The sequence below is a fragment of the Delphinapterus leucas genome, chromosome 14 (genome assembly GCF_059928025.1).
Source record: "Delphinapterus leucas isolate spDelLeu-1000000601 "Yukka" chromosome 14, BTC_Dleu_Yukka2, whole genome shotgun sequence".
Taxonomy (NCBI): Eukaryota; Metazoa; Chordata; class Mammalia; order Artiodactyla; family Monodontidae; genus Delphinapterus; species Delphinapterus leucas.
Window position 1 is genome coordinate 17,507,084 of NC_143142.1, and position 27,386 is coordinate 17,534,469.

The following is a 27,386-nucleotide window of genomic DNA, read 5'->3' on the forward strand; positions in this document are numbered from 1 at the left end:
GTGGCACACAGAACACAATAACCCCTAGGGCGTCCACTTTCCCTCTGCAGAGGAGGGAATGAGGCCGCGTACCCAGGTGTGCACAGCCGGCAGGTGGAGGAGTTGAAGCCTGCGCTTGTCCAATTCCTGAGCCCACGTTCCAACCCCTCTCCCACACTGCCACTCAGACCTGTACCAGCAGCTACGAAAAATGCCCCGCAGGTATTCTTCCCTGAGGGAGTAACGAGAAAGGGACCTCCAGGAGAGCTGAGGCCCCAAAGTGGCCCACCTGTGCTCCTGGCCCGAGAACCGCGACACCTCCTCAACCGGCCAAGGAGCCTGGCTGCCCGCCCTGTGGATACGACTGGGCAAGCGCCCCACCCGGTAGGTGCAGCAGACCTCACCAAGAGGGGCCGGCTCTTCCCCAGCAGCGGTACCTGATCATCCGACACTTCCACACAGCGGATGGAGAAGGGAGGCTTGAGGTAGGCAAATCCCAGGAGCGGGGGCCTGGAGCAGCTGGTCACAAACTGCAACACAAAGCAGGGCCGGGAGTCAGAGTGGGCCTGGCTGACGCCGTCCTCAGGGAGAGACCACTCGACAAGAGCACCGGAGAGGGAGGAGCCAGTGGGCCCGCTAAGCGTGTCAGGGGGAGGCCTGAGCCGAGGGCCGAGGCCAGGGGCACGCAGCACACCACCAATCGTGAGTGCTCGCTCTGCACCTGCCTTGCCGCTCGGCTTCTTCGCCACGCAGAGGATGTGCACGCGGGCCTGCTGGGTTGCCGGGCAGCCCCTGTGAGCTTGGTTCCTAATCTCCTCTCAGCACGCTAACAAAAACGAGGCCTCAGGAGCCAGCGGGGCTGAGGGCAGACCAAGGTACTAGATGCCCCAAGTGGGGCCTGTGGGCAGCCAGCCTCGCTTCCTTGCTACACTCTTGGACTTCCTTGCATTTTCCAGATGGTAGCTCCTGTGTCATTTCCCCAAATGACTAGTCCTGCCTGGACAAAGGCATCTACCCACCTGGAAATCCAAGTGCTTAACCTGCACAGGGAAATCCTAAGAAACCGTTCACTTTCTTTAGTTCAACATTAGCCCAACGCTCTCCCTTCTCCAGGGGATCTAGGGACCTGCTAACTTACAACACCAAGCTGTGCTTCAAAACTCCGTGTCAGGCCTTAAAATAAATATTACCATTTAAACAGTGTCATAAATGGTAGTGAGATTCCTGAGACGATCCAAAAAGTTTACGTGTCATGCTTCAAAAACGTATTGACAAGATATATTACTATCCTAATATCCTGTATTTTCCCCCATAAAGAACGCAGCAGCAGATCCTATTTAGAAGCATTTCCACACCATGCTGTGTCCTCTGTGAACCCAAGCTCAGCTAATCATACCACAGGTGCTGTGTGACTCGACCCGTTTGAAGGATGAGGAAACAGACGCAGGTGAGTCTCTGCCCCTCCCAGTTCAGGCTGATCAGGCCTGCTGCCCGCTGCCAGCCAGAGCTGGTCCAGGGAGGGAGGGGTGGTCAGTCTCCTGGGACAGGAGGAGAATTGGAGGGCAGGGAGAGCCTTGGGGCTCTGCTATCACTATATTTAAAGAAAGTACAGTCACATTCTCTCCTGTACAACAGTTCTGTGGCTTCCCCCTGGCTCTGGGGCTGTCTGCAGCCACAGAAAAGGGCAGGCACAGGGCAAGGAACTGCAGGTGTGGTGACAGGCCACCCAGAGACATAAATATGCCTGCTGTGAGGGGCACCGACCACGTGGTTAGGAGAGACTGGCTTTCCTCTTTCTAGGAGAGGGGGGAAAGCAGCTCTACAGGTTGGCAGAGATTGTTATGCCTACAAGAGGCCCTGTTGGAAAAACTGGTTCTCTCGAGAATCAACTTCTGGAATTGGCCCCCTGCACGTATAGATAACATATGAAATACCTTCAGAAACATGGCTCTCTCGTCGGGCGTGAAGTCAGAGGCCAGGATATCCCAGAGCCAGATAATGACCCTATGACTTCCATGGAAACCACCGTAGTACACTGTGTGCTTCCTGAAAACAATGCAGACAAGGGCTCAACCACACATTCTGATGGGCGCTTACAGACACAGGCAGGCATGGAATTTAGACAAGCGGCACAGCAAACTCTGGCCAGCCTGGGTGACGACAAACTTCTCTTAAGCCAGAAGTTCATGCCTTAGTAACCCCAGGTCTCGGAAGCTCAGTGGGTGGAGCGTTGCATTGTAGGCCCTGTTGTTTCCCAGCAGAAGCTGACAGGAGACCCTGCACCACTGTTTCCTAGGACTTTGGAGAGCCCCACGGGCCTCAAGCTCTGCTTCTGCTTCTCAGTCTCCAGGCAGACAAGGGCTTGAGCTTTTCTTCCAAAGCAACTCACCCAGAGATCAGGGAAGAGGAGTCCATCTGGACACAGGACCCTGAAAACTCTCCAAAAGGAACCCAAAAAAAGGAGCAGCTTGCTTTCTTGGAGGCCTAAGAATGTCAACCTTGCCCCTGCACTCACTCCTTACTTTAAATCTTCCAGATCGATCTCAGCATTGTCCCCGGAGATGAGTCGCTGTAGCTCAGGGGTCGAGAACATCCGGGTCCACTCAGGTTTGATGATGGAACGGAATCCACTAATGAGGGCAGCTGTCTGGTTCTTGATTTGAGTGTGCATTCGAAAGTGGGCCATCAGATGGATGTAGCTAATTCTGTTGCCAACAAGGGAAAACAATGGAAATTAACAGGACAGGGTGGGCGGTTGCTGACGGGCTGAAAGATGAGTCCAGTCAGTTCTGAACCATTTTACAAAAACACAAATAGCACCAGAGCACTTCACCAGAACAACGGCGATGAGGATGACAGCCCTCCTGAACAGCCCACGGTGTGCCACTGTGAAAGCGTTAGTGTCAAGGGCATCACCTCATGCACTCCTCGCGAAAGCCAGTGGGTCAGACGTTGGGGTAACCTCACTGTCAAGAATCAAAGTGAGGCATCTCCAGCTAAGGAGAGGGCCCTTCTTAGGACAAAGGGACTTTTATTTAACTTCATCCTTTTGGACATAAACCAATTAAGATACTGTTCAGTCCTCCAGAGAAAATTGTTTCATGTTGAAACTTCAACCAAAACCTTGCTAGACTGGACAAGAAGTCTAGGCCATGAGAAGGTAAGGCTGCGGAAAGTTTTAATCACACGCAGCTGGCTTGACGATTAGGCTTAATGAGGAAGTTGGAGCACTAACAACGGTTCCAAGCAGCCGGTCCTCCAGGTCTGCTTTCACCAACACAAGTAGTTCACCTGCAGCTGCACGGCACAGTGCAATGCTTCTGCCCAGGTGAAATCCCTTTCCACAGGCTTGCCAGCATTGCTGATTTCTTAGCAAACCATTCATTCAGATGAAAGAATGTGAGCCCAGCCCAGGTACAACCCTCAAAATTCCAAATTAGTACAGTCCAAATAAATCTGTTTTACCCCACGATGCTCAGATCTGAGTTACTAACCTGGAAAATATGCCTATTTAAAAAAAGCTTCCAGTGGCAAGCTTGCACACTGATATACTTAAATCTGATTTTTTTCTATCACTGCTATTTCTTTCATGTACTCGTTGAAGCAGGTGACTAATACTGTTCCATTTTACCAAAAGAGGGAGGGAGCCTCGGAGACTTTCCCATCGAACACCCAGGAAGTGCAAGCTCAAGTATCTCTGCAGGAGCAGGTCCTGGTGATGTCTTTTAAGAGTCTGCAGGACTGAACGTCCTTGCCCTTATACTGAGGTTTTATGCTAAGAACACGTAAGAGTTTGTGAAATGACTTTCCACGTAGGTTTCCAGGCAGGACAGGAACCTCACTCCAACCCAGGCTGTATCAACCCACCTCCACCGGCTGCTGTACATACGGCTCCTACCATCATCCCCGTGCCATGCCTGGCAAAACAGGGCCCATCTGAGGGTAACATATCTGATGATGGTGAGGTCACTGCTCTCATTTATTAAGGGCCTCCTCTGAGCCAGACATCCTGGAAGGTACTTTACATGCATTCTCATGTGAAACCCTCTGAAGGGATGATTACAGGCACACGGTGGGCAGGCTCAGGACCCACCCTGCTCTCTGACACCCCCAGGCAGCTTCCACCCACCCTGTGGCCCCTGTACTTTCTGTCACTCTAAGGCTCCGTGGCCAAGAGTCAAAATGGGTGTATTTCAATCATGATGAGAATTGGGTCTGCTCTCCTGACTGTTCTGACAGTCTAAATAAAAGCTCCCCGAGCACGTGGACTGACTGATCCGACCCGAGAGGGACACGAGGCTTGGGGACACTGGGCTGTGAGGTGCCTCTGATCCAAATGACTCACCGGGTGGGACTAAGCTCTCACTTGTCACTGAAGACAGTGATGCTCAGATTAACAGTTCAGATGCTCAGCTGAGCCTAGTGGCAGGAGATTGACAGATTGACAAAAGGGCCAATAACTACTCCTTGAGCCGGGTCCTACCGTTTAGTTAGGTGAGTGCAGGGCTGGGTGGAGACACGCATGGAGGGGCTTTGCTTTGAGGGACCATTTATGATAGATTCCTAAAAGCCTGTTATCTGTGACAAGAGCTGCTGGGCCTCAGGGTCTCCCCACGTCCGAGGACCTGTCTGCTGCATCTGAATTCATCACTGTGTCTTCTCAAGAACAGTGTTTTATACAACTGCCACACACCCTCATTCTAAAATGATCTGCCCCTCCAAGGAGTCTTTCCACCTCTGTGCCCTCTGGGTTCAGGACTTCGTGCCCGACCGGCTCAGAACCCATCTGTCTGCATCTAGAGCCGTCATTAAATTCCTAGGAACACCACAGCCTGGGTGCCTCTGACCTTAGAAGTGCTACTGCAAAATATAAATTGTCAATTCTTATTTTGCAAATCGAATTTAATACGATTTCGGCCTATGAACTGTAACCAGTAAATTCCATTATGATGTTTATGGCCTCTTTCTACTTCAATTTATCTTAATAAATTCTCAAAGTAAGCCCAGAGAGCCAGAATGAAGTCTTTTCAAGTGGTGACCTTAAAAATCTAATTGCCATACTCACTTATTTTCATTTGTAACAGGAATGGTCTTCCCTCCAGGAATCAGTTCATGGCAAACAAGCTGGGGGAGAGGAAGGGGAACAATTACTCAAGAGAATTCTAATGAGAAAATAAAGCTTCCTGAAGATGGAAGGGCCTGATGCCGACATCCATAATAACGACAGAGGAAGATGAGACATGTTTGGGAACAATCATTTTCACAAAAAGCCAGGGCTTAAATATCAACAAGCCGGCCCTGCATGATCAATATGACAGGTTCCTTCTCATCTGATCCTCGTACAAACGTGTATATTAAGGCTCCGGGGTGTTGTGGAGGGGAACGTGTTAGCAATGAAGAGCACAGGAGGACAGATAAATAAATGCTGGTACAACCATACCTTGGAATACAGTGGCGTTATTAAAAAATATGATGAAAAAGTATATTTCTTGAGAAGGTGGGGGGGAAAGAGCAGATTATATAACAGCAGTCAAGGTACACAAAAAATTATATATGTGCCCAGGGAGAAAAACCCTAAAAAGGCTCAGGCCACATGCTAACAGTGGCGCTCTCCAGGCACCAGCACTATAGGTGGTTTTCACTTTCACCTTTATACTTTTATTGTAGCTGAATTTTTGGTTAGAAGTTTGCATTATTTTTATAGTCAGGACAGAAAATTAAGAATGTCAGGAAGAAGTCTCAAAATTAAAGATTAAAGTCTCTGATTAAAGATTCAAAAACGCTATAGAATCAACTGCTTTCCTCAACTTCAAGAAGTCTTGTGGGTCGCCTAAAAATCAAAGAATGCATCATTTCAAAGCTAATTTTAATAGAAATTCTACTAACATAATATACTGTAACTCTAGAGACCTGGAAAGGAGTAACGGTGCCCTCTAGTCCCACTGCTATCAACATCTCGGGGCTGACGCTGCAGGATGTTAAAGCTGGATGGCCCTTAGGAATGCCCAGCCGGGTGTTTCCCACAATAGGTTCCAGGGAACTCCTGATCTGTGCACCACCATCTGGAGAATCTGTGAGGTGGTGTGCCCTCCCTGAAAGAGGAGTTCTGTGACCAAATGAGCTGGGGAAGGTTGAGGTTAACACAACCACAGCAGGTTTCTTTCTCATGGGCTTCTTAGGGCCCTGACGTGCCAGCGTGCTCAGTGGTTCTTCAGGAGGAGGACAGGGCGTGCGGTCTAGAGGGCATCTGGTGACACTGGTCCCAGCAAGGACTAATTCGGCAAATGGTATTTGTTGAGATAAGGAAAGTGTGGCTCAGGGAGACTGAGTGACCTCGCTGAGGCCCTGGGAAGTCGGCCCTGTACTACGAGCTCCAGAGCGGCCCTAACACCACATGCACACTGGGGCTCATGCAGGGGTCCGGGGATGCAAATGGAGGGGCTGGGAGCCCTGCAAGGAAAATCAGGACAGAGAAGGTCTGGGGGAAGCCCCTCTGCTGCCACGACTTCAAGGGTCTTTTTTCCCGGCTCTGCTCTCCATGCCGAGGAGGAGCAAGGACAGGGTTCTGTTAGAGGCACACCCTGTCAGGTTGTTCCTTCCCCATGTCTCAGTCATGATCCTCTGGAACAGCTAATCCTCACCATGGTAACGAAAGGCAGTGTACAAAGTAGGAGTCATAGCTTCCATCAGAAATGACCCCAAAGTGCCCTGGAAGCAGAGCAGGGTCTCGGTGGGAGCTCTCTGGGTGGCGAGCAGGCCAAGGCCAGGTCAGCTGGGAAGGGGAGGGGAGCGCCCTCCCTCCTGGCAGGGTGGCAAAGGGGCTGGGGAGGCAGAGGAGAAGGGTGGACAGACAGACAGACACAGCCCCAGTCTGCGGGTCTCCTGGGGAAAACACCCAGACTAGGGCAGGTCTTAGGAAGCCAAAGTGGGGAGCGGGGGGAACAAGGTTCAGCCAGAGGCCCACCTACCTGACCCATGACATCCTCATCATATGACAGTGTCAGGCCCAAGTCAGCGATGTCCCCATCGCACCGCTAAAGCAACAGAGAAAGGGACCATGTAGGGCCAAGGAGCGCTACATCCTTGAAGGTTTTAACACTCCCCGCCTATGACATCGGCTCGGGCAGCTACCACTGTGGCTGCCGTACAACTTGAAACAAAGGAAAAGGCCACTCATCACCTGGAGGAAGGAGGCTGTGAGCATCAGTCCCGGGAGGAAGTGCTCAGGAGGGGACACGAGGCCCTGCAGTGGCTAAGGAGTGTGCCACTTCACCACAGCAGGAAATCCCACTCCACCCCATGACGACGGGGTAGAGCTGAACCCCATGGGGCGTCACTTGGCTGAGTTCACACCGGCACTCAGCTAAGCCATGCCGCCTTCCACACTGACCTTAATGGAAGTGAGGTTTTTATAGAACTCGGAATCCAGAGAAGGCAGTTCATCCACAGAGCTGTAGAAGACACTGTGGTGGTGCCCGAGCAGCTGGCTCAGGAAGAAGGATGCAAAGGGCACGTCCACCACAATTCCCTGCCAGAGAGGAGACAGGAGCTGCCACCTGCTGCCCAGCAGCCCGTCTCGGTGATCTCATCCAGGGCGGCTCCGGCTGCAGATGGGGCTCCGAGGGCGCCAATGACATCTCTAGACTTCCTAAATTTTCAATCTGGAGAGCGATACATCCCTACCACCTAAACACAGTCGAGCGCCTCCTGGGGACATTACCACATAGTGGTTAAGGGCCCAGGCTTTGCAGCGGCACAGCTCAGGGATCACACCTCAGCTCCGCTGCTGCTAGACCATGGGGCATTGGCTTTATCATCTGTAAGTGGGGACCAGAAGAGCCTCAGTTTTAAGGGTTAAACGAGCAAGGTGGGGGAAGTTTCCAGGAGGAAGGGATAGCTGGGCAGGAGGCCTTTAGTACAAGGCTCACAGGTGCCCTCCAGGGCTGGAACACAGGTCTGTCTGGCCCCAGCATGGGGTGTGAAGGAGGGGGTGAGCGAGAAGGCCAGGGAGGCAAACAGGGCAGATCAGGAAGAGCTCATAAGCCTCCTGGAGTCTGGTTTCTATCCAGAGAGCAGCAGGGAGCCCTGGGAGGGCTCTCCGCACGGGTACGTCCTGTGGGGAATGGCCTGGAGGCAGGGACACAGCCCGGAAGCCCTTGCACAACGCCAGGAACTTCAGACAGACTGTACTGAGTGGAGAGAGGTGTGCGGGCTGGAGAGACTGAGAAGGGAGAGCCAATCAAACCCCACAACGGGCCCGTCCTGAGGACGAGTGTGAAGTGGGTTAACACAGGCCACTCCTCATCAGGACCCAGGAGGTCCTTATTGCCGGAGAGGGAGGAGACGGAGGCTAGGCCCAGGAAGTGGGGGAGGACATTTACAAAGCGAGGAAGTGGTGTTTTTCAGCTGGCCCAGCCTCTCCTGGGTCTCATCACAGCTACACGTTCAAAGGAAAAACACGGCATATGCCCAGGCAGGGCCTCATGGGTTTTTTTTTTTGTTTTTGTTTTTTGTTTTGTTTGTAAAAAAGGGGAATCAACTGAGAAATTGTCTCCATTTTGCAGATGTGGAAACAGAAGCACAGAGAATGAGCCCAGGCCACCCAACCAGTCCAGGGCAGGAGGAGGCCTGGAGGGTGCTTGGACTCACATGGGGCACCTAACATCATCACAGCAAGGGCTGAGGCCGTGGACCGGGGCTGTTTACACAGAGAGAATGATGGACTAGAGAGTATGTTCACCCCACATGACCTCCTCTCTCAGCCTGGCCCGCTATAGCTTCTTTGCCTCTGGAAGGCATCCTGGCCTCCCTGGGCTTTGTGATGGGTGTGACACGAGCACTACTCAGGTGGCGGCCGCTGGGGGTGAGGCAGGCTGGGGAGGAGGGACTGGTCTCCTGTGGCTCTGGAGTCCACTGTGAGGCCACAGGGACAGGCTGCTGATGAGCTGAAGGTGGAGCGTTACTTCCTTCCTGGGAAGCAGGATCCTCAGGGCAGGGGGTAAAGCGCCACCTGGAAGCAGTCCTGCCAGTTGGTGGGCTCTCAGGGGAGAGGGACCAGGAGCTGGGAGGGCTCGCCCAGAGCCTGCGGAAGGCCACACTACCCCGGCCCCGTGACACCAGGAGCAGAAGCTCAGACACCCTTCCTCCTAATAACAGTGAGGATGGCAGCTCCGACTCCCCCCGTGACCAGCTGCCAGCCACCATGGGAGATGTTTACCTGTATTACCTCATTTACCACCTGCAGCAACCCAATAACGTAGCTCTACTATCCCCGCTTCACTGACAAGAACACGGTTGGTGCTGGTTCCCGTCCCTCTCTCCTCACCTTTATCCTTGTGACAGGCAGTTGCCACTATGTACCTGATCACTTACATGTATATGAAGCCCACAGTACTTAGAACATTTTATTTTCCATTCCTGTTCACTGGTTCTTAACGTGCCTACCTCATACACAGCTTTCCCCAGCATCTTGCCCACAAACTCAAACAGCTGCAGGTAATTCTCATGAATGTAGGACGTGGGCGAAGGGTAGAGTCTCTCGTCCCCACTGGTCGTCTGCAAGGCAAAAGGACGGGTAGGGACAGGGAAGTTAAATGCCTTGCAACAAGCAAGGCCTTCACTTCTCATCTGTCACCTCGAATCTGGCTGCCGTCAACCACGCTCTCGTGCCCTTTAAATACCTTGAACAGGTTGAGCGCTGGGTCAAACACCCTTTTGATGATCTCTTCTAAGAACTCCTTGAAAACACCGTCTTGATCAATCCCTGCCTCGTCCACCCCGAGGTCATTGACAAACTTCACGCGGATGACGCCCTTCATGGCATGCTGGGAGAGCTGCCGAAGTTGCTCGTAGCCGTCCTGCCAAGGGCAGAATTACCGCCCATTAGGAACCCAAGGCCCCCTGCATAATTCAGGGCTCCCTCCTCAAAGCTCCCTCTCCCCTGTGGGAAGCATTCCCAGTGTAATTACTAAATGTGTCAGGACGCACGGGTGCATGAGGAGAGCCAGCAGTTTTCACCTGCTTCTAGACGAGAGCCTGTTAAAAGAAAAACTCATTCTGGGGATGTGACTTTACCACTCTTTGGCAAGGGGAGGCTGCCCTCAGGAGGATGCAGAGCAGGGAGATGGAGAGATCAGACAAGATGAGTCACGACAAGCTCTCGGTCATCAGACAGGACGGAAGACGCTGAGACAAGATGAAAGCTGTAAGATGAAAAATCAGAGTAGCCCCCCACCACTCAACTCCTGGTAGCTTTCCCCAGATCATGAAAGGCTGTGAGTCATGCTGGAAAATTCAGGTTATATCCTGAGGGCGCTGGGGAGCCACAGAAGAGTTTAGGCAGAGAGTCATATGGCTGGCTTTCTGTCTTAGGAAGATTTTTCTGTTGGAAGCAAAGCAGAGGGATGGCAGGGAGCAGGGAGATGGGTGCCAGGAGTGCCGCTGGGCCTGGAGGAGGGCAGAAGCGGTGGGAAGAGAGGCCTCAGCACCTCCGGCTTGCGGTCAGCTCCCTTGAGACACGCAGCCACTGGGCATGTCTCGCTGTCCAGAAAGCTAGGACATGACTCTGGAGCTCTCCTGCTAAATCATCGTGCACAGTCTATCTCTTGATTCTGATCTGTCGAGGCCTTCCTGGCTCCAGAGCCTATCCTCAAATGTACTCCTGGCAGGTGGGTGCTGATGGGCAAGCTGCTTAGGCTTTCATTTCAGAGCAGTAATTATAAAAAACCGTGCTTAGAACACGATAGGGCCCAGGGAGGAGTACTTTGGCCCAGCCTGAGAGGCCCCATAACCAGGGTCAAACCGATGTCTTTAGATACTGTCACAGAATAGGTTACAAATCAGCTGCCATGTCCTATTGTGGCCACCCCACGTTCCTCCCCTCAGGCACAAGTGCAGTGCTCTCAGATGCTCTGTCGACATCAGACAGGCCATCTCCACAGCACCCACTCACCTGCCAGTCTGGTTCCTTGTCACAAAGCAAATGAGGCCAGTATGGCAAGACCCGTTTTGGGGAACGCTTGCTGCCTTCCTGCCGATCATGTTTTCCTTGTGCTCACCTACTGATGCAAAGGCCTGTGCCATGGTGGCTACCCATCTTATTTAGGAGTTAGGTTCCAAAGTTAGTGAGCAGGGAAAAAAAACTACCTCTGAAGTCCCCTAAATCACCTGAAGGAATAAGAACACGGTTTTGAATGCACAATCCTGAAAAGTACTTTTTTATGCACATGAAATATGAAAATCATTAAGTTAGACAAAAAGGAGAGAAAAACAGGGAGTCACCAGGCAGCTGCTGCAGCATTTCAGTCATTCTGCCTAAATGTAAGGTAATTATCTTGGCACTGAGTGGGGACGGGAAGAGAATTCTAACATGCCCCTGCCTGCAGGACTTCCTCCATTCTGCTTTAAAATGATGCCTCCCTAACCTTAGCATGTGTTAGGAGGTGTCTCAGAGTCATGCAGATTAAACGAGATGGTCCATGTGAAAGCTCTTAGCAAGTGGTCAAACTCATGGCAGGTGCTCCAGGAATGTTTGCTGGACTCAAATCTCAGTTTTGCTGGATCAGCCCCACTTTAGCCTCCCTTTGAAACACTGTAGAGAGGAATTTGCTGCCCACCTCCTCTGACATACTTCCTGTTGCACCCCACTGCCCCCTCTGGAGGATTCTCTATCTGTGCCCCAGGGGAAGGTGAAAGGGGGACTGGGCGTCCCTCTTCTCTTCTGCATCTCAAAGAGCGGATGCACAGAACACTGAAGGGGAACGGGAGAACTGGCTTCCAGGCCCAGCTCTGCCACGGACACCCGAGTGACCTTGAATTCCTCTGGCCTCAGTCCTGCCTTTGATGGGGTGAGGGGAAAGGGATGAGCAAGGGTGTGTCCACAGCTCCTTCTAGTTCTGCAGTGCCGGTGTTCTGGCCCCCGTTCACCCCTGTGAGGAGAGGCCTTCCTGCAGGACTTTGGACCATCACCTGGAAGCCTAATACACAAGCCTCACCTTCAGTACAAACCATAAACAAGGGGACAGAATAAAAGCCCAGGATATCATGGGTCAAACATCGGCTTTTTGATGCCCCCTTGTGTCCTAATCAAGCAAAGGCCACTGGGCTCTCAAGTTCTGATACCCAAACCACTGAATCGTGAGAACTGGGGTAACTGAATCAATGACCCTCTCTCCTTCCTAATTCAGTACGAACACCAGTGATCAATTTCATGACAGGATCTATCCCAATGAAACGTAAAGAGAAAAATGGACTTTGCCTAAAATCTAAGACAGAAATCCCTCCTCTGAGGTCCCTGAGGGATGTGTTTAAACAAGCTGGCCCAGGGTAAGCGGGTGTCTGGTAAATCTCCCAGTGACACTTGAGGAGGGTGTCGGGGATTCTGTCACTCTCAGGAGACACCACAGTTTCCACCACCCAGACTCCCTGTTGTGCTGGCCACATGGGAGTGGGTATGACGGACGGTGGGATGGAGGAGTTTAAGAGACAGGAAAGGTGCATCTGGGTCCAACAAAGAAAGTGCTGGAGAAGTGAGTTCCTACAACACAACTGGGCTTTTTTTTCTTTGAGTCAAAGCAGAGGTCGCAAACTGGTGGCCAGCAGGTTGAATTTGATGGGCAGACAGGTGTTATCTGACCTTCCAGGTACTTTACAAAACCTGACTGGTTCATAACACAAAGGATCTGTGGATTTCACACAAAACCCTAAATTTTGGTCTTTTCTTAACAAGCCGGAGCATTATAGAGCCCAAATCTCCACAAGGCAATACTCAGGTGGCCTCTTTTAGAGGCATGTGTTCTCCACCAGCCCCAACACTGAGGCTGGTTGTCAGTTGTCATTTATCAACTCACTTGTGAGGTCAGTCCAAGGGCTGTGCTTCAAGAAAAACGGGAGCAAGCAGTGGAAGTGGAGAATATTTCTATTCATTTAGCATGCAAACAAAACGCCCCGTGCCGAGACACTCTCAGCGAGCGCTACTCATCTCCATGACTGGCAGGGCCCCTGGGGGCACTTACATTTCTTATCCTTAATTTTGAGAATGTCAAAATCATTTGTTCACCACCTGCTGCCTTTCCCCGGCAGTTTTCAGTGTCAATCACCAGTGGTCAGAGAACTTAAACAAGTTCTCCAGGAGCGGCAAACACAGCACAGATGCCCCGAGGCAGAGATGAAAGCGTGTGGGGAGGAAGGGCTGCTGCCGATGCCGTTTGCTGGTGGCTGGCGATGCGGCCCCGGGCTGTCCGGGAGCCCCTGGCTGTTCTACGCTGCAGAGCATGCCGACCAGGAACTGTGGCCGGAGTGTGGTGAGAGGCAAGAGAGCAAGCATGGGCGTATCAACGAAGCCAAGCCGCTCCTGGGAACGGGGACATGGGACTCAATCACCATACGCGCACATACGCTGCACAATGCCGGAGGAGCGTGTGGCAGGCACGATGCAGACACTGCAGGTGCGTGCATTTATTATGACAATGTTCAGGGTCTTGTTCCAGCAAAATCAACATATCATGACAACTTCCTGACATACGGAGGACAGTGTCCTGAGGACAGGCACCTATTTCAAAGTCACACAAAGTCGCTGCATGGGAGGAACCCTGGACGCTGGGTTTGGCATAGGTGGGCCGCTTCACGTGCAGCTCCTAAGTTTATGTCCAAAAAGAACGTGTAGCTCTGTGATCGATGTATTTCCCAGGATGGCTCAGTAACTTAACACCCGCACTCCAGCCTCCACACTCACAGCTGGGCGGCTGGGCAAAGCGCCTGCCAGGACAGACAGAGTCTGCACAGGTATAAGCGTGTCTGTCCTCATTTCAGAGGCACAGAGTGTTGGCCACTCTCACCTCGTGGGGTAAAGGGAGGGAAATGCTGCACTGGGGTCTCCAGAACTGAGGGCGTGTTTAATCAAGCAGTGCTCAGAGCAGCTGGCAGGACAAACAGGCCCTTCCTGCACCCACAGCCCTGGCTTCAGTGTCATTAGATCAAGGAGTGATAAGAACAGTTCAGAGGCAACAGGTCATCCACTAGAAACCCTACGGTTTACAGAGCGCACTTTGCAACAGGCTTCTCACCTCCAACATCCGGGACCGGCGGATGGTAATGTGAGTGACATGAGGGGAGGCAGAGCTGGTTTCCACAAGCCCCAGTCTCTCCTTCTCCTTGGTCACCATGTTTCGGAACAGGAGAACTCTCTGAAATGAGCAAAGGTGAGACCGATAAAGGGGTCAACAACTGAGGATCCCCTAAAACACACTGTACAAAATTAATGAAATGTAAGCACGTGAGAGGCTCCCAGAATGGGATGCTTTGATGTGTGCTACAGGTTAGAAGTGTTTTGTGAGGACAGTAAACTTCCCCCCAAATGCTCTTGGGAATTAGAAATATAGCTGAATACATGCCAAGGGGAAAGGTTCCAGAAAGAGTGGTCTGGCTGCAGCCAGAGCCCAGCTAAGAACAGTCTGGGAGAAAAATCATTCTCCTTGTTCAGTCAATAATCCACTGTAAAAACCTTGCGGCAGCACGCATTACAGAGGGTGCTTTATATAGCCGTGCCTGCTTTAGAGGAAATCAACAGCATGAATTTAAAACACAGAAACATTTCAAAGATATATATTTTTTGCTGTCAGAAATGTGTAAATGACCCTACAGTATAAAGGTCCCTGACCTTTCTACCTGCCTCCTCTGTCTCCTCAAGCACATCACAGTCCCACCAGTAATATTTCTCAAGTATCATTTAAATAGAACCCTCTTGCATTCTCAAGATTCTGACAGGCTCCTTTAGGAGAGCATTGACCTTTGGCCCCATCCTGTAATAGCACTCAAATCATGTCAGCGGAATGAACGAATAACTCCAACCTCAGCTGTTTTTCTGAAAAACGGAAATCTCCCCAAAGTCAAGAGCATTGCTAAATACAAATAATAACAGTAATAATAATAACAGCCACTAGTAATAACAGTAGTAATAAGTAGTAACAGCCACTAGTAATAACAGTAGTAATAAGAGCTGACTATACACGAGGGGAGGCTACTGCATTTTCATTTGATCATTCTATTAGCTCCCTGAAGTAAATAAGGTGACAGAAAAAGCCACTGCCGACAACCTCCTGAGATGGGGGATGTGCTCAATGGAGGGACTAGTCAGTGAAGGGGTGCCATGTGGCTGGTTTCCAAGTCTAGAAACTAGGACTGAAGTGCCCTGAAAAATAGCAAAAGCTCTCGGGGCTCCTTGGCGACGCGGAAGGGGGAGCGCGGGCTGAGGACAGTGAGGGTGGCTGGAGATGCACATGGCGGGGACTCTCGCCTCTGCCTTCTGTGCTGGGGAGCTGGAGACAAGCACAGGTATTTAACTCACGGGGGGCCATGTGGCATGACTGCTTCCCGTGACCCCCAAGTCTTTAGCACGATCACCTGAACAAGGGCTGCTGTCTTGTGGAACTTGAGGCAGAAGATAAGCCTCCTGTCAAGGTTAATACCATATGGAGCAGAGACAGCGGACACAGAGGCAGAACTACAGAGGTGACCACAACATTGCCGGCCTCCCGTGAATTGCAGAAAGACTGGATGGGGCTCTGGATTTCCGTGGGGCAGGGAAGAAGGTTTGGGGTAACTTTCACCAGCTCTCAAGGGGCTAGGAGACCTCAGTGAGCACAGGGGACACCTAGGTAAGGATCATCATCCCACTTTGCGGATGAGGAAACTGTCGTGCAAGGTCACCAGCTGGTGCCCGGGGGACCAGGGCCCATGCACAGACCACCACACTACCCAGCCCTACCCCCCACACGTGGCCCTAGGCCTTCTAGGCCAAAGCAAGAGAGAGAGAGAGAGAGAGAGAGAGGGAGGGAGGGAGGGAGGGAGAGAGAGAGGGAGGGAGAGAGGGAGGGAGGGAGGGAGGGAGGGAGGGAGGGAGGGGGGCCTTAAGTACCAGTCAGGAGATGAACTGCGTGTAAACATGTAAAAGCAACATAAGAGAGTGCAGAGGCTGAAGTGCTGCGTGTGTGAACCAGGCCAAGCTGAGACTTTTAAAAACATTAAGGAAAGCAATAAAGGCACTATAAGCCACCCACTCAGGTGGCATCAAGAATGAGGGAGAGGTTCGGTGTCCAGGGCAGATGGCATAACAGTAACAGATGAGAGAGACAACGCAGGCCTGGAGAGAGGCTTTCACCCCCTGTATGCCCCAGTAAGAACGTCACCGGAAGAGAACAGCACACACGCTCTGAAGAGAGAGGGGAAGCCTGAGACACAGAAAACACGCCAAGCCTCAGACACTATGCCAGGCCTGCTGGTGCCATCACAGGAGCAGGACAGGGGCCAGAAGATGAAGAAGGGCCCTATTTTCCCAAGGGAGGCAATAGATTTATGAGCCAAGGACGAATGGCTCATAATCTTCATGATGTAGATCTTAAGCGCCCCCCACCCCGCCCCTTGGTGAGGATTACCATACACCCTGGACTCTTATGTCAGGTCAGCTAAACCCAGAGCTTCCCAGACTTTCCTGTTCTCAGCACCCCTAACGGCTCAGTAATAGTAATATTTCTTACTGCAATCTTAGGTCAAAAGAAATACGTAACAGTTCCATTTAGTAGACAGTTAAGTCCTAACAACTTATTAAGTGTTTATGTCCTAAGAACTTAGTAGCTGTATTTAAAAAACACGCATAAATTGAAATTTAAAATATTTTAATTTCATTTTTTTAAAACCCAGCTTAGCAAATAGGACATCATCGAGAAGAATGGAGCAGAATTTAACGCTGACGCTGTGGACTCAAGCAAGCACTTCACACGGTGCCCAACAGATTTCACTGTGTTTCCCTCAAAAAATTAAAATATCCTGTAGCAACCGGGGTGCCCCAGCACACCGTTTGTTAACTGCAGACACACGGAGTGGAGATTCCAGACCAGACGCTGTGGGGACGCTGTGGGCCAGGGCTGAAGTCAGACACCCAGGAACGGGGCGAGGAGCCGCATTTTAAGTCAGATTCCACCAACCTGGACTAGACCCACGAGGTGAAGGGCTGGAACCCACTTCAAATGAGGACTGGCTGGAGAAGGGAAGGGCACCACCCTTGGAAAACAGACCACCCAGAAAGCAAACCGCAGAAGATGACACCATCCACTTTTAGTGGCTGTTCAAGGACCAAAGGGTAGAAGTTACAGGGAAGTAGATTGTGTAAGACAAGGAAGGATGTTCCACCACTGGGAAGACAGAAGCCATACAATGGCCTGCTTTGCAAAGCTGCGCATCCTCTATCTGAGGCAGGGGCAGGGATGCCGCTGAAGGGGCTCATGCATAGAGGGTGCGTGACTAAGTCATCTCCATGAGAGGCTTAGTTCTGTCTAAGCCTTCTGAGAGGCTCTGCTGTCAGGCGCAGTAAGAATTTAAACGGCCACATGTTTGTGAACCGCTGCTTGAGGGGAAGTAAAGAAGGACAGCCACAAGTATGACATCAAGGTCAAGACAATACCAGAGAACAGTGAGGAGGACTAAGTAAGTCAGGAGAGAAAGGAAAGGGCACCTGTGGGTTCTAAGGAGCCTCCCCCCGAAGGAGCAGACATTTCTGGAGCGCTCACGACACACCAGGGACGCCCCTCATCTCCCGGGCGCCCCTGCCGCAGCACCTGGCCCTTCCCAAGGCTCTCACGCCCCATAGCTCTGTATGCCACACACCCCGGTTCTCTTCCTTCCTCTGATCACTCCTCTCCCCGTGCAGGGCTCTGGCCTCCGTCCCCGGTCTGCTCACTCCCTCTGGCTCCCTGACCACCTCAGCCTCATCCATGAATGCACCGAGGAGGTCGCAAGCCGTCCGCATGTCGAGTCCACCTCCAGCCCCGTCCTCTCTCCTGCACTCCAGACCCTCGAGGAGCCACAGACACGTCGCCTGCTCCCGGCTCTTCCCAGTCCCGCTCCTGCCTGTGCCCCCACCTCTGGGAATGGCCCTCTCGAGCAGCCAGGCCCCCAAGCCAGAAACCTGAGCATGCTCTGAATTCCTCCTCTCCTTCCCCCGGAGTGCCATCGTTCTTCAAGGCCTGGAGGTGCTACCTCCTTCAGAATCTCTTGATGTCATTGTCTTTCTACTCCCGTGGGCCCACCCGAGTTCAGGCCAGTTGGCCATGACACCTGCCTCTCGCCAGTCCTTCAGGAGACGGCCAGAAGGAATTTTCTAAAGCAGAGCTCTGACCAGGTGCCTCCACAGCTAAAAACTCTCCGATGGCTCTAGACAAAATCCACGCTCCCACCCTTGGGTTACGAGGCCCTTCCTGCTCCAGCTCCTACGAACCTCCTCAGTTTCATTTCTTGACTCCACCCGGCTCTCCCTTGGCACCACATTCTCTCTCACCTTGAGCCTGCAAGCACAGTCCGACTACCTGTGGAGTCTTCTCCTGAGCCCCTGCCCTGGATGCCCACGGCATCCATCCCCATAGCAGCCACCCCACACTAGCCAAATGGACAGTTCACACTGTCTTCAATCTCTGCACCCCCAGCACTTGGCATAACAGCTGCAACAGCGTAAGAGCCAGTCAGCATCTGTGTTTACTGAATGATCGTTTTTACTCATTTTTAATAATCGCTACAACAAAAATGGACAGTCAGGAACTTGGTGGGAGGACCCCAGCTCTGAGTGCAACTCACGTTTTTGTGAGGAATGACGTGCGGGATGTACTGCAGGATCAGCTGAGCCCGTTTTCTGTCCTTGTCAAGTTCCTGGAAGAGCACGCTAGGTTTGAGATCCCTTAAAAACAAAGACATGGATTTGGGATAAAGAACAAGAAAACCATCCTCTAGTGCAGGGTTAGCCAGCTACAGCCTACGGGTCAAATCCAGCCTGCTGCCCATTTTTGTAAATCAAATTTGAATGGAACAGTCATACCCATTCATTAGGTACTGTCTCTAGCTGCTTTCGCACTACAATGGCAGAGTTGAGTAGGTGCAACAGACACTGTCTGGTGTGCAAAGCCTGAAATATCTACTGTCTGGCCCTTTACAGAAAAAGTCTGCTAATCTCTATTCTACTGCCACAACTTCAATAGTTACGTAAGAGTTGATCTGTCATTGATTAAAAAAAGGCAGACATGATCTTATGTTTAGTTGTTGCAAGAGGATTTCCCTACCCTACCCCCCAACAAGCCTAGCTGTGGTTTTTATCCCGCTAATTCTGCTGATAAAAACTGCCATTTAATGATCATAACCTGTTGCTTAGTTCAGCTGAAAGAACTTTCCTTTCCAGTTTGCGTATGAAACATCTGCTCAGTGCGAGCTCTGGCTGCCAACACTGAGCTCTAATCACCTTCAGCGTACTGTGTCCTAACAGAAGCAGCTGCGAGGTGACCTGTCCTGACAGGTGCTTTATAGGGACATATGCAGATGAAAGGACAAGATGAAGAAGATGGACCAAGTCCTCTCTGCCCTAAAACATAAGTGCTGAGCATCAGGCCACAATGGTCCCAGCGGCAAGACAGAGGGACTCCAGCCTCCGTAAACGCCCTTCCCACCCCGAGCTCACTTGCGCAGCCAGTGGTCCTCGGGGGCGAAGCGCCGCCGGCAGTCCCGCTCGTACAGCACCATCAGCCACCCGTGGACGGACTGGAACAGCTCCAAGGTCTCACCCTTGGCATTCTCTGTGGGGCAAACAACCAGGAGAGCCACAGTCTCGGAGCTGCTCAGAACTCGAGGGGACAGGAGGATAGCCCGTGTCTCCTCTCGTCAGCCCCGAGGCCCAGCAGTCTTCATCTCCCTCATGCTGAACGTTACATGGAATCAACAGAATTAAAAGGCTCCCTGGGTACATTCTAAGGGCCTGTGGGACCCGGGAATGTCTCAGACACAATCACTCGCACTGCCTCCCACTTGTATGTCATCCAAAGGACCTTTTAATCTAAGGAGTTTGGTGCTGAACGACTGGAAACACTTCAGGAGGTAGACTCTAACTTGAAGTGGGACCAGGCACGTGTCTTATCTTCATGAAAATCAACTCAAAGAATCAAAAGGAGTTTCAGGGCAGAATTAATCATGAATAATCCTTCACACACACATGTAAATCCTGAAGGATGCCTGGGAGAGTAAGACTTCCATAACCACACTACTATCTTAAGGGGTCATAAAGAGTGGAGAAATAAAACCTCTAACTATGTGAATAAATGTGCATTTTGAATTAACTTTGATGGACAACAAGGCTAAGAATCAGTTGATGTTATAGACTCTAGACTTCCCATGTGTAGCAGCAATTAAACAACGGCTGACATCTTTACCTTACCTACGATTCCATCCCAGATCATCTTAAACACAAAGGAATTCAGAAAAGAGGAGATGGTGACCAGTTCTTCTAGTTTGAATGAAATCTGTTCTTCATAAACTTCAATGTCATCAAGGATCCTAAGTCAGACAGAAAATTATTCATAATTTCCCACTAAAAAGAAGGGGAAAAAAAAGATCTATTCCTCATACTAGACAAAATAATGTTATGAAATAAGCTCTATCTGTTAGATAAAATTTACAGGTAAAAGGATATGATGGAAGGGTGGGTGGAGGTATAGATGAAGCAAGAGTGGCCATGAGTCAATAACTAACTAACGAAATTGGTGACAGGTACGTGAAGGTTCATTATACTATTCTTTCCACTTTCTATTTATTTGAAATCGTCTATAGTAAGAAGTTAAAAAATACAATTGAGAAAGGAAAGAAACATGTTCTGCTCTACCCTTTTCTTATTCATAAGGATCTGACTGTGACACTGCTTATGAATTCATGTCTGAATTATTAAGGAATCTTGACTGAGAGTCTGTGTCTACTGAGGGAAGTTGTGGAATCTTATTCTGCATCTGTAACAGACACTAGGGGCACTGAGTAAGTGCTTGATAAGTATTTGAGGGTGAATGAATAAATGTCTGAAAGAATATATGAATAAATGAACCATAAGATGCAGCTCTATCTGAAAATCTCCTATAACTGCTCTATTCACTTTAGAGCCTGACTCACCCTTGGGTCACCCTTGACCAGGCAATTAAGGGGGTGTCACCAGCAGCCAAAGACCCCTGCTCTCCCCTCTAACTACTCACTGGGCCCTCCCTCCATGACTCATACCCAATCCGCCACCTACATACCCCTAATCCCCTCCTGCCAATCTCTCCCAGACTGAATATAACTTCCTGAGGTCCATTCTATCTTACAATTCTTCACCAACCTTTTGGGAAAAAGTGGGATTAAAAGAATACCAATACTCAAGTAGACACGTAAGCTTAAAGAAAAGGAACGGAACGGGACTAACATTTGTTAATTTCTCACTGTGCCAGGCACTGTACTAGGTACTTGACAATCCTTTTCTCATTTACTCCCTATCAGATTGGTAATGTTGTCTCCATTCCAGTGTTGAGGAAACTGAGGCTCAGAGAGGTTAAGCAACTTGCCCAGGGTCAGCTTGACAACAGTTGTAAGAATAACAGCCAACACATACTGACTGCTTCCAGTGCCTGGGACTATGCCTATCACTGATCTCTTCTGTACCTTCCCACGCGGCTAAGAGGTAGGTGCTATGAATTCCTATCTATAGATGAGGAAACTGAGGCCCAGAGACGTGGAGCCCCTTCCCCTCTGGACCAGGGTGTCTCAGTGAGTGGCTGAGCCAGGTTCTGCACACTGGCTCTGGAATTTTCCAATTAACTACCTAGCACAGTGAGTAAATAGCCGAGGTGTGATTTGAACCGAGCTCTAGAAGACCCCAAAGCCCACATAAGTGGTAATGACCCAGCTCTCCTGAAAGGATGGGAACTAACAACTGCTGAATCCCTACTAAGTGCCACCCACTTTGTAAATGTCTTGTCTAATTCTTCTAATGACAGGTCCAAACGCTTGCAGTAATCACATTAACAAATGCGTCCTTGCTGACACTGTAATTTGGTCTCTCCACATTCTAGGAAAGGAATTCAGCCCCACAGCAGTCAACCTACGTGATGAGGTGCCGGGAACAGTCACAGAACAGCATCAGCATGGCCAAGAGCTGCTTAGACTCTTCAGTGTCATTGTTGAGGCATTCCAAGAAGAGCTTTAACCCTCCGTGGGGCCCCAGTTCACAGATAAACGCCCAAAGTTTGGGCAGCAGGTCATCAAGGTAAGTGAGACCTGGAAAAGGATAGAGAAACCCAAGCTTCAGGTGGGGCTCCACCTGGTCCCTTATGTCTCCTCTCCTTCGGGAAAACAAAACACTTAAACCTATTGGTGACCATTTAACGCATGTTGAGAGAAAGAAGGTGCAATTACGAAGAATAACATCACCATGAGAACAACAATGATAAAAGCAGCTAACATTTAATGGGTGCTTACTATGTGTCAGATACCATTCTAAATACTTCACAGGCACTATTTCCTTTTCACCTTGGGAAACCCGATGTTATCACCATTTTAAGGGAGGACACTGATGCTCAGAGAGATTGAGTAACTGGCCCCAAATCACACAACCAGTAAGTGTCAGAGCCAAGAACAGAACCCAGATCTGCTGACTCAGTGTTTATGTTTTAAATCAGGGATCAGCAATTTTCTTCTGGAAAGGGCCAGGGAGTCAGTATTTTTAGGTTTTCAGTCTGGACCAGTCTCTGTCACAACTACTCAATGTGCTACCATCACAGCATGAAAGCAGCCATAGACAATAGGTAAATAAATGCATGTGGCTGTGTTCCCAACAAAACTTTAATTACAAAAGCAAGCGGTGAGCTGGACTTGGCCCATGGGCCATAGTTTGCCAACCCCTGCTTTAAACTATCTTGCAGGCTTATCCACATTTAGCAAAGCTTTCCTCTCATCTACTGCTATTATTCTATCTCTGTTAAAAATGGGAAAGCAGCGAATGACAATATGAGATACTCTGAAGAGTTACACAAAAATTTGACCCCGGCAGAAGCAGAGGGCTTCTCGATGGCTAGGCCTCAGGCACACAAGCTGCATCTCTGTTACCTATGAAGGCTTTTAATATGGCTATTGACCTAGAAAGTGTGGCTCTAAAGTTCCACTTGTCACTGAATGTACAGTAAGATGTGTTCCTCAAATTATTCCTCAGAAAAGGAGGAGTCACCTTATATTTGAGTCCTTATAATGCTTCTCACTTTATAGAGCACTTTGAATGGCTTAATTTTGAACAAAGAACTGTTTGGGGAAGATATATTAGCCTGGGGGCAGACTCAATCAATGCTACTTATGGATGTTTAGAGGGTGAACTGAAGGGACTGTAATGGAGGCAAAGAAATTTAACACCCATCTCATTATTATTCCTAAAGGTTTGACCTCACGTTTTCAAGGGTAAGGGGATGTGGTTATAAAATGCAGAAACCTCACAATTTAAAAATAAGTTAAAAAAAAACAAAAACAAAAAACAGGGTGACTGAGAGGACCTTCAAGATGGCAGAGGCGTAAGATGTGGAGATCACCTTCCTCCCCACAAATACATCAAAAATACATCTACGTGTGGAACAACTCCTACAGAACACCTACTGAATGCTGGCAGAAGACCTCAGACTTCCCAAAAGGCAAGAAACTCCCCACGTACATGGCCATGTGGCTGACAGGGTCTTGGTGCTCTGGCCAGAGGTCAGGACTGAGCCTCTGAGGTGGGAGAGCCAAGTTCAGGACATTGGACCACCAGATACCTCCGGGCCCCACGTGATATCAATTGGCAAGAGCTCTCCCAGAGAACTCCGTCGCAATGGTAAGACCCAGCTCCACTCAATGGCCAGCAAACTCCAGGGCTGGACACCCCATGCCAAACAACTAGCAAGATGGGAACAAAACCCCACCCATTAGCAGAGAGGCTGCCTAAAATCATACTAAGTTCACAAACACCCCAAAACACACCACCGGACACGGTTCTGCCCACCAGAAAGACAAGATCCAGCCTCATCCACCAGAACACAGGCACCAGGCCCTTCTACCAGGAAACCTACACAACCCACTGAACCAACCTCACCCACTGGGGGCAGACACCAAAAACAACGGGAACTACAAACCTGCAGCCTGCGAAAAGGAGACCCCAAACACAGTAAGTTAAGCAAAATGAGAAGACAGAGGAATACGCAGCAGATGAAGGAGCAAGGTAAAAACCCACCAGACCAAACATATGAAGAGGAAATAGGCAGTCTACCTGGAAAAGAATTCAGAGTAATGATAGTAAACATGACCCAAAATCTTGGAAATAGAATGGAGGAAATACAAGAAACGTTTAACAAGGACCCAGAAGAACTAAACAGCAAACAAACAATGATGAACAACACAATAAATGAAATTAAAAAGTCTCTAGAAGGAATCAATAGCAGAAAAACTGAGGCACAACAGGTAAGTGACCTGGAAGATAAAATAGTGGAAATAACTATCACAGAGCAGAATAAAGAAAAAAGAACGAAAAGAATTGAGGACAGACTCAGAGACCTCAGGGACAACATTAAATGCACCAACATTCGAATTATAGGGGTCCAAGAAGAAGAGAAAAAGAAAGGGACTGAGAAAATAGTTGTAGAGATTAGAGTTGAAAACTTCCCTAACATGGGAAAGGAAATAGCCACCCAAGTCCAAGAAGTACAGAGAGCCCCATACAGGATAAATCCAAGGAGAAACATGCCAAGACACATATTAATCAAATTATCAAAAATTAAATACAAAGAAAAAGAAAAAAGCAGCAAGGGAAAAGCAACAAATAACATACAGGGGATCTCCATAAGGTTAACAGCTGATCTTTCAGCAGAAACTCTGCAAGCCAGAAGGGACTGGCAGGACATATTTAAAGTGATGAAGGAGAAAAACCTACAACCAAGATTACTCTACCCAGCAAGGATCTCATTCAGATTCGACGGAGAAATTAAAACCTTTACAGACAAGCAAAAAAGCTAAGAGAATTCAGCACCACCAAACCAGCTTTACAACAAATGCTAAAGGAACTTCTCTAGGCAGGAAACATAGAAAAGGAAAACACCTACAATAACAAACCCCAAACAATTAAGAAAATGGTAATAGGAACATACATATTGATAATTACCTTAAATGTAAATGGATTAAATGCTCCAACCAAAAGACACAGACTAGCTGAATGGATACAAAAACAAGACCCGTATATATGCTGTCTAAAAGGGACCCACTTCAGACCTAGGGACACATACAGACTGAAAGTGAGGGGATGGAAAAAGATATTCCATGCAAATGGAAATCAAAAGAAAGCTGGAGTAGCAATTCTCATATCAGACAAAACAGACTTTAAAATAAAGACTATTACAAGAAACAAAGAAGGACACTACGTAATGATCAAGGGATCAATCCAAGAAGATATAACAATTATAAATATATATGCACCCAACATAGGAGCACCTCAATACATAAGGCAACTGCTAACAGCCATAAAAGGGGAAACTGACAATAACACAATAATAGTAGGGGACTTTAACACCCCACTTTCACCAATGGACAGATCAACCAAAATGAAAATAAATAAGGAAACACAAGCTTTAAATGATACATTAAACAAGATGGACTTAATTGACATTTATAGGACATTCCATCCAAAAAGAACAGAATACACTTTCTTCTCAAGTGCTCATGGAACATTCTCCGGGTTAGATTATATCCCGGGTCACAAATCAAGCCTTGGTAAATTTAAGAAAACTGAAATCGTATCAAGTATCTTTTCCAACCACAACGCTATGAGACTAGATACCAATTACAGGAAAAAAACTGTAAAAAATATAAACACATAGAGGCTAAACAATACGCTACTATTTAACCAAGAGATCACTGAAGAAATCAAAAAGGAAATAAAAAAAATACCAGAAACAAATGACAATGAAAACACGATGGCTCAAAACCTATGGGATGGAGTAAAAGCAGTTCTAAGAGGAAAATTAACAGCAATACAATCGTACCTCAAGAAACAAGAAAAATCTCAAATTAACAACCTAAACTTACACCTAAAGCAATAGAGAAAGAAGAACAAAAACCCCCCAAAGTTAGCACAAGGAAAGAAATCATAAAGATCAGAAATAAGTGAAAAAGAAATGATAGCAAAGATCATAAAACTAAAAGCTGGTTCTTTGAGAAGATAAACAAAATTGAATAACCATTAGCCAGACTCATCAAGAAAAAAATGGAGAGGACTCAAATCAACAGAATTAGAAATGAAAAAGGAGAAATAACAACTGACATTGCAGAAATACAAAGGATCATGAGAGATTACTACAAGCAACTGTATGCCCATAAAATGGACAACCTGGAAGAAATGGACAAATTCTTAGAAAAGCACAACCTTCCGAGACTGAACCAAGAAGAAATAGAAAATATAAACAGACCAATCACAAGCACTGAAATTGAAACTGTGATTAAAAATATTCCAACAAGGGGCTTCCCTGGTGGCACAGTGGTTGACAGTCCGCCTGCTGATGCAGGGGACACGGGTTTGTGCCCTGGTCTGGGAAGATCCCACATGCCGCGAAGCAGCTGGGCCCGTGAGCCATGGCCGCTGAGCCTGCACATCCGGAGCCTGTGCTCCGCAATGGGAGAGGCCACAACAGTGCGAGGCCCATGTACCACAAAAAAAAAAAAAAAATTCCAACAAAAGCTCAGGACCAGATGGATTCACAGGCGAATTCTATCAAATATTTAGAGAACAGCTAACACCTATCCTTCTCAAACTCTTCCAAAATATAGCAGAGGGAGGAACACTCCCAAACTCATTCTACGAGGCCACTATCACCCTGATACCAAAATCAGACAAAGATGTCACAAAAAAAGAAAACTACAGGCCAATCATTGATGAAAGATGCAAAAATCCTCAACAAAATACTAGCAAACAGAATCCAGCAGCACATTAAAAGGATCATATACCATGATCAAGTGGGGTTTATCCCAGGAATGCAAGGATTCTTCAGTATACTCAGATCAATCAATGTGATACACCATATTAACAAACTGAAGGATAAAAAAAGATATGACCATCTTGGGCTTCCCTGGTGGTGCAGTGGTTGAGAGTCCACATGCCGATGTAGGGGACACAGGTTCGTGCCCCGGTCCGGGAAGATCCCACATGCCATGGAACGGCTAGGTCCGTGAGCCATGGCTGCTGAGCCTGCGCGTCCAGAGCCTGTGCTCCACAACGGGAGAGGCCACAACGGTGAGAGGCCCACGTACCACAAAAAAAAAAAGAAAAAAAAAAGATATGATCATCTCAACAGATGCAGAAAAAGCTTCTGACAAAATTCAACACCCATTTATGATAAAAACTCTCCAGAAAGCAGGCATAGAGGGAACTTACCTCAACATAATAAAGGCCATATATGACAAACCCACAGCCAACACTGTCCTCAATGGTGAAAAACTGAAACCATTTCCACTAAGATCAGGAACAAAATAAGGTTGCCCACTCTTACCACTATTATTTAACAAAATTTTGGAAGTTT

The 27,386-nt window shown here is 48.9% G+C and overlaps 1 protein-coding gene across 5 annotated transcripts in view; it reads right to left on the bottom strand.

Moving 5' to 3' along the window:
- Positions 1-27,386, bottom strand: part of UBE3B (ubiquitin protein ligase E3B) — a 57,592-nt gene that overhangs the window by 2,648 nt on the left and 27,558 nt on the right. For 4 of the 5 annotated variants that reach the window (XM_022550871.3, XM_022550869.3, XM_089894584.1 and 1 more), the window contains 13 exons: positions 21,912-22,083; positions 20,222-20,340; positions 19,472-19,586; positions 18,601-18,700; positions 14,043-14,162; positions 9,660-9,836; positions 9,424-9,534; positions 7,370-7,507; positions 6,948-7,013; positions 5,045-5,103; positions 2,502-2,684; positions 1,914-2,025; positions 417-509 (listed from right to left, as the gene is read on the bottom strand). In XM_022550871.3, the coding sequence (XP_022406579.1) occupies positions 417-509; positions 1,914-2,025; positions 2,502-2,684; positions 5,045-5,103; positions 6,948-7,013; positions 7,370-7,507; positions 9,424-9,534; positions 9,660-9,836; positions 14,043-14,162; positions 18,601-18,700; positions 19,472-19,586; positions 20,222-20,340; positions 21,912-22,083 (1,565 nt within the window). The remainder of the gene's footprint in view (positions 1-416; positions 510-1,913; positions 2,026-2,501; positions 2,685-5,044; positions 5,104-6,947; positions 7,014-7,369; positions 7,508-9,423; positions 9,535-9,659; positions 9,837-14,042; positions 14,163-18,600; positions 18,701-19,471; positions 19,587-20,221; positions 20,341-21,911; positions 22,084-27,386) is intronic. The other variant, XM_089894585.1, reaches the window with a different exon arrangement.